Consider the following 11,506-nt stretch of genomic DNA (forward strand, 5'->3'; position numbering starts at 1 on the left):
TAAGCCAACTTTTTCACTCTCCACTTACACTTTCGTCAAGAGGCTTTTTAGTTCCTCTTCACTTTCTGCCATAAGGGTGGTGTTATCTGCATATCTGAGGTTATTGATATTTCTCCCGGCAGTCTTGATTCCAGCTTGTGTTTCTTCCAGCCCAGCGTTTCTCATGATGTACTCTGCATAGAAGTTAAATAGGCAGGGTGACAATATACAGCCTTGACGAACTCCTTTTCCTATTTGGAACCAGTCTGTTGTTTCACGTCCAGTTCTAACTGTTGCTTCCTGACCTGCATACAGGTTTCTCAAGAGGCAGGTCAGGTGGTCTGGTATTCCCATCTCTTTCAGAATTTTCCACAGTTTATTGTGATCCACACAGTCAAAGGCTTTGGCATAGTCAATAAAGCAGAAATAGATGCTTTTCTGGAACTTTCTTGCTTTTTCGATGATCCATCGGATGTTGCCAATTTGATCTCTGGTTCTTCTGCCTTTTTTAAAACTAGCTTGAACATCTGGAAGTTCTGGTTCACGTATTGCTGAAGCCTGGCTTGGAGAATTTTGAGCATTACTTTACTAGCATGTGAGATGAGTGCAATTGTGCGGTAGTTTGAGCATTTTTTGCATTGCCTTTCTTTGGGATTGAAATGAAAAATAAATATTTGTTCATTTATTTGCTCTGGGCTTTCTCTAGCTGTGGTGAGTAGGGGCTACTCTTCCTTGCAGTGTGCAGGCTTCTCATTGCTGTGTCTTCTCTTATTGTGGAGCACAGGCTCTAGCACAGGCTTCAGTCGTTCTGGTGCTTGGGCTTAGTTGCTTTGAGGCCTGAGAAATCTTCCTGGGCCAAGACTGGACCCATGTCCCCTGCATTGGTAGGTGGATCCTTATCCAGGGAAGTCCTGGTGAACAGCTCCTATATTTTTTACGTCATCTTCTTCTTCTATAGGGGTAAATTCAGGCAGGTTTGGCCAAGGAATCAACTGGAACATCAGAGACTCTGCTACACCAAAAGTTGCTCCTCCCTCGGCTGTAAATGTGGACAAGGTCTCAATGGGAGACTGCAGAGTGGAAAGAGACCTCCAGAACAACGAACCCCAACAGGATGCAAAATGCAGTGTATACTATGATTACAACTCTGCTGAAATATATCTGCCGATGGACTAACACTGGAAATGAATAAACAAAAATGAAAGCAACTGTGTGATACGGTGGTCGGAACAGAGATGAATTTTCTTTTGTTATTCTCTGCTTTTCAATCTTTCTGTAATGTCATTAGAGAGGGCTTCCCAGATGGCATTAAAGGTAAAGAACCTGCCTGCCAATGCAGGAGACAAAAAAGAGGTGGGTTCAATCCCTGGACAGAGGAGCCTGGCAGCTACAGCCCATAGGGTCATACAGAGTCATACACGACTGAAGAGACTTAGCATGCATGCACACACGCATGCAGGATATATATATGGGGCTTCCCAGGTGGTGCAGTGGTAAAAGAACCCACCTGCCAATGCAGGAGACATGGGTTCGATCCCTGGGTTGGGAAGATCTCCTGGAGGAGAAAATGGCAACCCACGCCAGTATTCTTGCCTGAAAATTTCTATGGACAGAGGAGTCTGGCAGGATACAGTCCATGGAGTCACAAAGAGCCGGACATGACTGTGCTCGCGTGCTCAGTCATGAGGACATATATATATACATATATATATATATATATATATCCTCCCCCCTCCCCCCTGATCAAGGGACTTTGAAAGAAGAAGGATTGGAATTTTACATAAAATCACCAGGAAGCTCCTCCAAGTTTGCAGTATGAGAAGCCAAGATGTAGCAGTCTCAGAGGGGATTTGCCAGTTCATGTTAGGAGTCCCTGATCTTGGACAGGTCAGGAATATGACCTGAGTCTGATCCTGAGCTTTGCAGAAAAAGAAATTCAGGTTTCTCCAGAATGATCAGGAGGCTCTGGGAGAACTGACAGATATTGAGTATAGGAAACAGTGGAGACTACTCAGCTGTTTTCACTTCCAGTGGCGGCCAATGCTTTCTAGAGATGACAGCTTGACAGAGGATCCTGATAGCAAACTTGAGTATTCTCACCTCTGGGGAGTATCTTCAGAGTATTTCTATGCTCTCAGAGTTGAGATGACTAAATCAAGGATTCTCTTTAAATGCTTTATTTATCCAGCTTGGATACCTTGACATGTGCTTTTAAGTAAGTTAAATTCTCTGTGCCTCAGTTGTACCATCTATGAAACTGGAATATGTATATGATATACCTCATAGAGTTGTCAGAATGTATGCCAAGGCTTAGCAAATAGTAGCTGGTTGTATCAATAATAACATCTCAGTAAATAGTAACAAATGGTTATTGTAAATCTTGTGCTTATTTCAAATTGAAGCCTCTTGAAGATAATTTGATGTTCAACTTATCCAAAACCTTGGGCAAAACTGGGGCAGCTCAGCTTCATAGGAAATCTAGTGTACCACTCTACTCTTCCTCTTTCCTTACATGGGTTTCTCCATGGCAGAGTCTCTCTTCAAAAAAAAAAAAAATTTCCTATCTGGAATTCCCTGGCAGTCCAGTGGTTAGGAGTCCATTGCACGTGACATGAGTGCAATCTCTGGTCAGGGAATTAAGATCCCACAAGCCACACAGCATGGCCAAAAACATTTTTTTAAAGAGTCCTATTGATGTTTAGAAGTATCCTGTCTTTTCTTTCTCTGGGATAGTACCCAACATCAATTTTAAGTGACCAGAATTTTTTTTTATTTATATATAATGTTAAGGTTGCATAATTCATGTTCCTATCTGTAATTTTCCAAGTTACATTCTTCCTCTGAGGTTCTGGGTTAGGGCGATGGATCCTGGTTTTACTCTGCATATAGTCAGAATAATCTGAGCCACCTATTTCTGAGATGCCAACGCCTCTTTTGTCATCAAAACCTGATGTCAGCATTTTGTTCTCTTGTTTAAGGCAACAGATCTGTACATGTTTACATACAATGATCTGGGGATTTTCTAAGCACTCACCGGCTTCCCGAGTGGTTCAGACTGTAAAGAATCAGCCTGCAATGCAGGAGACCTGGGTTTGATCTCTGGGTCGGAAAGACCCCCTAGAGAAGGTAATGGCAACCCGCTCCAGTATTCTCGCCCGGAGAATTCCATGGACAAAGGTACGTGGTTGGGCTATAGTCCATGGGGCCACAAAGAGTTGGACATGACTGAACAACTATAACACTTTCACTTCACTTTGACTTAAGCACTGTCCATCAGAACCAGTATGAATAAAGCGAATCTTTTATCGAGGTCTTTTTGATCTAGTCATCTCATATCTGGGGACCCATACATATCCCAAGGGAAGAAAAGGTCATATGCCTGAGTAGAATATATGCTTGGCTTGATTTTAAAGTGTAAGACTGCTAGTCACCCAAATCATTAGGAGGATGATTACTGTATAATCTGAGATATCACACAACCATTGAAAAATGATCATTTTGAAGATGGTGCTACAACATAGGGAAATGCCAGCATTAGTCAGCTACTGCTGCCAAGCAAACAAACTTAGAATCTCAGTCATACAGGAAATCTTTATTTCTTCTGCATTTGCAGGTCAGCTGGATTTTGGCTGATCTAGGCCAGATCAGTGGAACTTGGCTGATCAGTTGAGGTGACATCGCTCATTCCTCCGTGACTAGTGGGCTGCTCAAGACATCATCTTTACAGGATGGTAGCAGAGGTTCAGGAGAGCAGACCTAACGCTGAGATGGGTAAAGCCTCTGTACACGTCACAACTACTAACGTCTCACTGGCCGAATAAAGTCCTATGGACAAGTCCACATCAAGGGGGTGGAAAACACACTCCACCTCTAATGTCAGGAACCACACGTGGTGTAGATCTAGGGAGTGAGGAAGTCTTGAGACGAATCATACAAGCTACAGCAGTGCCTCACAAAAAGGTTACATGGAAAACACACACGCGCATATGACGTTGACTGTAACTTCATAGTAACTATGTAAAAATATTTTTTGCAAGTCAACAAAGAATAGAAATAAATAAGCAAAATTGAAAAAAAAATTGCCTGGATAACAAATTGATAAGAACTTTTTATTTTGCATTTCTCTAGTTCTCAGACTTACATAATAGAATTATCTTACCTTTTTTTTAATTGGAGTATAGTTGATTTACAATGTGTGTTACTTTTCTATATTAAAGTAAGTTTTAGAAGCTTCTCACAGCAGGCATATTATTTGACCAAATGAACTGTTTTGTTTTATCTATTATATTAAGGGTCTGTAGAAAAATGTAGACTTCTAAGTACATTCAAGTTAGCCATTTATTCTTAGTCCCCACCAATTCCTAATCTCAAACTCAAATCTAACAAACTTCCATCAACATGGACCTTTGCCTAAAAACGGTTTAAATTCCTTTATTCTCTTAAATTCTTCACTATGGCAGTGTTAATTATTCTCCACACTGACCTCTTTGAAGTCTCCAAAATCAGATATTCATTCTATTGACTAGAAGCATTGTTCTGGTAGATTCTGATTTTCTGAAAGGAGCAAGTCCATTCAATAAATAATTACTGAGCACCTGCCATATCCAAGGCACTCTACTAGTTACTTTGGGGGAACTAAATATGTGTAAGTGCCATCCTTACTCTCATGGGGCTCATAGGCTAATGGGAAGAGAAAAGTGCACCGATACATTTGGGGACAGGAAGAACAGACCAGAAGAAGGAAGAGTGCATGAGTCCGCAGCCCTGGAGGCACAGTGGAGTCATTTGGACAACTTTTATTAAGTGTCCAAGCCCATGCCTAGAGATGCTGATGTAATTGGTCTGATGTCTGACTTGATGACTGTTTTGGTTTATTTTCAATATTTATTTATTTATATGTTTTTATTTATTTGGCTGCACCTTGTCTCACTTGTGGCGTGCAGTATCCTAAGTTGCAGCATATGAACTATTAGTTTCAGCATGTAGTAGGATCTAGTTCGCTGACCAGGGATGATCGAACCTGGGCTCCCTGCATTGGGGGCGCTTGAGTCTTATCCACTGGACCACCAAGGAAGTACCTGATATTTTTTAAAACTCCTCAGAGGGTTACAAAGAGCAGCCAAGGTTGAGAACCCCTGGATTAGGCCTTCTACTTTAAGTTTGACCAAACTCTCTGCATAGTACTGACAAAGACTCTCAAATGCAATCCTTATAGCAATTAATTCTTTTTTAAAAATAAATTATTTTATCAAAAATTATACAATGTATGCAAACAGTTTAAAGTCCAAAAAGTCAAATGGCCCTGAGGCTTATGACTAAAATTTAGCAGTCCCCTGTTCTCTTCATCCCCCAATTCTTTCTCCATTTTTGACTCTTTAAATTATTTGTAGAGAATTCATACACCTTCAATTCTCCAAATGTTAACATACTGGTATCTCTTGCTTCATCAAAAACGAATTAACTGGGACTTCCCTGGTGGTTCAGTAGTTAAGAACCTGCCTTTCAGGAAATGTGGGTGCGATCCCTGGTTTGGGAACTAAGATCCCACATTCTCTGGGGCAACTAAACCCTGCAACTACTGAGCCCGTGGGCCACAACTAGAGAGTCCATTGCCCTGCAGTGAAGGATTCCGCATGACGCAACTGAGAACCGATGCAGCCAAAAATAAACCCTAAAAACGAAAACAGAAAACTAATTAATTGTGAAAATTTTTTTCCCCACCTAAAAGTACCCTGAAGCCCCCAAGGAAAGGCAAACAGAAGTAGGTAGTTGGAGCAACAGGAGGCAGAGGAAGGTTCTTCCGTTCAATCCAGGGAAAGGAGAGCTGACGACTGTCAGGTTCAGACTGGCTGCCTTGGTGACCCAAGCAGTTCAGAGAGGCAGCTAAGAGCACTTTTCTAAGCCCACCCACCTGCTCTCCTGCCTCTTTGGAAAGCTGATGGGCTTTATCTGAAATGATAGCCAAAAGCATATATCCACACTTTCTCCTGGACTTGTGCTTGGAGGGCACCCTACCCCACCTCCAAAATAAGCCAGTGAGGTGGGGGTGGGTTAGGAACACTGGGAGATGGACTTAAAACGAAGGATGCACTAGAAGTGTAAATTAGAGTGTTATCCTGGGAAGCCCTGAAAGTTAGTTTGGCTTGAAGACTTCAGGGACTCCCTGGAGATACATTAGCAGGGATGTCACAAAATCAGTTCTGTATTTGAGGAGCACCTCTGTGACTGGTGGCTTCCCTGGTGGCTCAGGTGATAAAAGCGTTTGCTTGCAATGCGGGAGAAACGGATTCGATCCCTGGGTCGGGAAGATCCCCTGGAGAAAGAAATGGCAACCCACTCCAGTTCTCTTGCCTGGAAAATTCCATGGATGGAGGAGTCTCGTAGGCTACAGTCCATGGGGTCGCAAAGAGTCGCACACGACTGAGCGACTTCACTTTCACTTTCACTTTTCTGTGGCTGGACAAGATGAAAACTGGATTGGATTAGAAAACCCAGAGGCAAGGGACCCATCATAAATCCCAGGGAAGAGGTGGAGAGGAGTGGCAAAGACCAGTGACACCGCAAATAGACCCGGAGGCCCAGTGCCAGGAGACAGTTCTGTGGCTCCATGCAATTCTGACTGACCCTTGACCTCCTCGCTTGTGACACATGAAAGGGCGAAGCTGCCACCTGCTGGGGAGCAGGGAGACTCTGCTCTCTGTCCCTTCCTATACTGTTTGAAATAATTTTCAGAAGGTTGCCTTCTTTTCATAAAGCAGGTAGAGGTGTTTGATGGCTTTCGAGGCAAAACAGAGCTTATGAACTTCCTCTGACAGGGCATACTCTGGACTGAGCCCAAACACAATATTCCTCTCCAGGCCTGAAAACTGCTGAATACTGTCTAAAACAATGTGACCGTCCAGAACACCAGAGGCCTGGCTGAACACAACCTTTGTGGCTCCGCAGGTCTCAAATAATTCCATCGCTCTTAGCAGTGCAAGCTCATAGCGTCCTCTGTCCTCTGCTCTCCTGCACAGAATTGCTATGTCTCTGGGCAGATAGCCACACTGGAACAGGTGGTGACATCTTTCTGCCACGTGTCTCGCGATTTCTTCTGTGGTCAGGTTGGTTTCTATCTCACACACCCCAGGCAAAGCCTGGGCACGCATTGCTTCCTCATACGAAGCTTCCCTGAATGCCGCCAGTGTGTCTGGAGACACGCTGGGGTGAGGATTTTCCTTGAGCCTCTTCATTTCTTCTTTCATGAGCATCGCTATTTCCAGAGCACAGTGGATCCCGTTGGTGATTGTTTTCCGAGGAAATTGAGCAGATGGAGGCGGAAGGCCGTTGCCGCCTCCATGATGGACTTGGAAAGGGTCCAGAAAAAGCCAGAGAATCCCGTGGTGTGGGTTTCCACTTCCAGCACCCCTCACCTTTGGGTGGGTGATGCTCTTGGCCTTCATGTACCAGTCACCATATTTACTGCAGAAATGCTCAGTTTCATCCATCACTATGTGCTTGACCTTTGGGAACTCCCCTCCCATGAAGGTTTTCCGGGTCACAGCTCGGCAGGTTGTTTGCTGGCTGTAAGGATGAAGGAGAGAACAGGGCTTCAGGCATACAAATAAAAGGAACACCATGCATTTATGACTCTCTGGATTGGCATTAGAGACTGATTCACCGGAAGCTGATTCACTGATTCAGCAGTGTCCTGAATACTACAAAAATGCTCTTCTTACAAGGCTCCTGACATCACTTGTTGTCATTTAGTCGCTAAGTCAGGCTTCCCAGGTGGCGCTGGTGCTAAAGAACCTGGCTGCCAATACAGGAGATGTAGGAGATGGGGGGTTCCATCCCTGGGTCGGGAAAGATCCCCTGGAGGAGGGCATGGCAATCCCCTCCAGTATTCTCGCCTGGAGAATCCTTTGGACAGAGGAGCCTAGTGGGCTATAGTCCATAGGGTCTCATGGAGTTGGACACGACTGAAGTGACTTAGCATGAACACACAGTCGCTAAGTCACATCCAGCTCTTTCGCGACCCCACGGACTATAGACTGCTGGGCCCCTCTGTCCATGGGATTTCCAGGCAAGAATATTGGAGTGGGTTGCCGTTTCCTTTTTCAGGGGATCTTCCTGACCCAGGAGTCAAACTCGTGTTTCCTGCTTGGCAGACAGATTCTTTACACCTAGGAAGCCCACCTGACAGAACACATAATTGCAAACCCTAATCCTTGGAGTTATCAAGTTAAATCAGCATGTGAGACTTTTGAAATGAACTCAGGTAGAAGATTTTGTTATTTCTACTACAGTCCCTTTCTACTGCTTAACAATCCCTAAAGACAAATTCCTTATACCTAAGGGAAATCTCAAAATGAATTTACACTTGTTACTACTATTTCTTTACTTTCTATCTTTTTTAGAGCTGGTAAGCAGTCACCTAGAGGCATATCATAATGTTCATATGAAAAAGAAATATGGGCTCCTATAAGTTCCTCTAAAGAAAATCCTCCTTCCCCACTTATTTTTAGTACAATGCCAGAAGCCTCTCTAGATTTTGGTTAGGAAAGCATCAAGAGGTTGCTGAGTTCCATGACATGTCAGGATGTCAGGTAGGGTACCAAGTCTACAGGGCTATGCCTCTGTGGAGCTACCATCCTACTTACTTAGCTCAATTTTCATTTATAGTATATTTTAGCATATAAATAGATATACATGCATATATGTACTTAAAAATTTTTAGTTGTTTATTGCCTCCTCTAATTTAGATTCAAGTCATATCACCCATCCCTACAGATTTCCTGATTTTGCACGTGCAGTCCCTGGGGCTTCAATCCCTTTGTCCAGAATCACAAACCCCTGAGTCACAACTATTCAAGTTCTTTCCTTCCAGTTTGGACAGTGTAGACTTCTTGAAGAAAAGCGCTGAGTCTTAGCCATCTCTGTATCCCCCTCACATTGTGCTCATCGATATTTGTTGAATTTAACTTGGCTTTTGACTGGGATTCTCTTAAAACTTACCTATAAAGCATAAGAAAGAACATAGCTTCAGCACAGTTTACAAGATCCTTCATTATCTGCCATCTGCCTCCTTTCCAACTTCATCATTTGTCACACACCCACAGCTCCTCACTGCTCCAGGCAGACCTACCATTCTGATTCATCTCCATGCTTTCTACTTGCTGTGTCCCTTGCCCAAAGAGCCCCCAATTATTGCACTTCTCCTACTGACTTCTTAAAAAAGAAGTCAGGATGTCCTTCATTGGAGAGTATTTGCTGACCAAACTACAGCCTAAGCCAAGTTTAAGCACATCTTTACTATTACACTAATTATACATTACCATTGATTATTTTTCTCTTTGTCTCTCTTACTGGGCTTTATGGCAAGGTCTTCAACATATTTTCCTCCTCTAACACTAAATGTACACTGCACCTAGCATACAAATGGTGCTCACAAAAGATTAGCTTGATAAATAAGTCAAGCAAACCAAAAACTAAAAGCCCTCATTCGCTGGATTGAATAACATCCAATTTCTTTTACTAAATTGAAAGCTAAAAATTTAAATCAGAAGCAAATGTGCATGGTTTCTTAAATGATTGAATCAGAACAAGTCAAACACATAAAAACATTTTATAAATGAAATCAAACGGTATTTAAAATCAAGTTTGTGTTAGGTAGAATGTCTAATTGACTGAAATATCCTATGAAAGCATATAAACACCCTATTAAAACATTAAATATCAAGCAGAAAGCATATGTGAAGCAAGATGGATTCGTTTCAGCCTTTCTTAAGTTTAAGGCCATAGACTGTGGGGAAAAATGTTTCTAGTTCTATAAATTGAAAGTTATGCCTATGTGGCTAATTGATAATGAGATGTTTAAGCATGAACACTACAAAGTGGTCTTTTCTAGCTCAGCTGCTTGATCACTTGCAAATGTATACATAGTTTGGGCTCTTGCCTGTATGCATCAAAGGCATTGCACAATCTTACACTAAAGACGCATTACTGGTGCAATGCTGTTGAAAGACTGACTAACTGCATTTATCGTGTTTAGTTAGTGAAGTTCTTACGTCACAAAATCCTTTAAGGCATCACTTTCGCAAACATAGAGGATCTCCTTGGACTTGCAGTGGAACAAGTCCTTAATTTTCTCCATGATCTTTATGGCCAGTGCTGTCTTTCTGGTTCCTGGAAAGCAGTGGACGAACAGTTCTCGTGTCTCCTGAAGGCTCTGTGAAAGTAACTCACACTGCTCCGCTACGAGCAAATTGGAAAATTCACAGCCCAGTTGGTCGCTCAGAAGGGATCGAGAGCACAGCGAGACCGTGATAAGTGCCTGCAACAGTTTTTCCATTTCATCCTCGTCAGCAAGCCTGTAGGGTTGGGGATAGCGCAAGGTGATTTCGCTGGGTTTGCACTGTGCGCCAGGCAGGTGCACCAGCCTCGGAATGACACACACTTTCCCCGTGTAACCACCAACAGTTCCCAGTTTCTGCTTTAACTGACGAGCAGTGTTCTGGGCATACACCAGCCCCCCAGTCCACGTGGAGTCTGTTAAGATTGTATAGAGTACCGGGGGGCTATTCACCGCTATTAGGAGAGCATCACACAGGACATACTGCTCCTTCCTTAAGCCGACATCACTCGCCCAGCTTCTGGAAACTATCACAAACCCCTGAGAACAAGGATATATCTGTGTCTTCATTAATTCCTCCAGTCCTTTATGATCTGAGAAGAGCTTCTTACAGAGGGATTCTGGTTTAAATTGAATCTTTTCCGGTGTCACTGAAAATTCAAGGAATAGAGGTTACTAAGATTTCTAAGACATTTAAATATTCCTGCGACCTCATAATGAAGTAAGCCTAGCCATAGAACTGTGGCTAGGACAAGTTTCCTTATCTCCAAACAAAGCACCTCCTCTTCATAGGCCAGGGCTGTGAAGTCCCTGTTTCTGACAGCTCTCATGCAGGGAAGGGCAATCAGGAAGGGGTCTTCACAGAGCAGCCTTCTAGCACTCTGTCCTCAACCCTAAACGACCCAGTAACTCTAGGAAGGTACTTCTTGTTAAGGGTGTGTGTGAGAGAGAGAGAGGGAGAAAGAAAACTGATGCTTTGGGGAAACTAAGAACTTTCCTTTTGGAACAATGGTTCTTAACCTGTGGCAAGTTTGCCCCCAATATGGCATTTGGCAATGGCACCCCACTCCAGTACTCTTGCCTGGAAAATCCCATGGACGCAGCAGCCTGGTAGGCTGCAGTCCATGGGGTCGCTAAGAGTCGGGCACAACTGAGCGTCTTCACTTTCACTTTTCACTTTCATGCATTGGAGAAGGAAATGGCAACCCACTCCAGTGTTCTTGCCTGGAGAATCCCAGGGACGGGGGAGCCTGGTGGGCTGCCGTCTATGGGGTTGCACGGAGCTGGACACGACTGAAGCGACTTAGCAGCAGCAGCAGCAGGGTATTTGGGACTGTCGAAATGGTTTGACTTTTATTAGCTGGAGAGGTGCTACTGCCATCTAGTGGCTAGAGGCCAAGGATGCTGCTAAAC

At 43.5% G+C, this 11,506-nt stretch overlaps 1 protein-coding gene across 1 annotated transcript in view; it reads right to left on the reverse strand.

Annotated features, from left to right (window-relative positions):
- Positions 1–6,513: 6,513 nt before the first annotated feature.
- Positions 6,514–11,506, reverse strand: part of SLFN14 (schlafen family member 14) — a 10,700-nt gene continuing 5,707 nt past the window's right edge. The window contains exons 4-5 of the mRNA XM_010861505.1: positions 10,029–10,743; positions 6,514–7,542 (exon numbers count right to left, since the gene is read on the reverse strand). Of these exons, the coding sequence (XP_010859807.1) occupies positions 6,708–7,542; positions 10,029–10,743 (1,550 nt within the window). The 3' untranslated portion in view covers positions 6,514–6,707. The remainder of the gene's footprint in view (positions 7,543–10,028; positions 10,744–11,506) is intronic.

This window comes from Bison bison, unplaced genomic scaffold, assembly GCF_000754665.1.
Source record: "Bison bison bison isolate TAMUID 2011002044 unplaced genomic scaffold, Bison_UMD1.0 scf7180017864472, whole genome shotgun sequence".
In the NCBI taxonomy this organism is placed as follows: domain Eukaryota; kingdom Metazoa; phylum Chordata; class Mammalia; order Artiodactyla; family Bovidae; genus Bison; species Bison bison.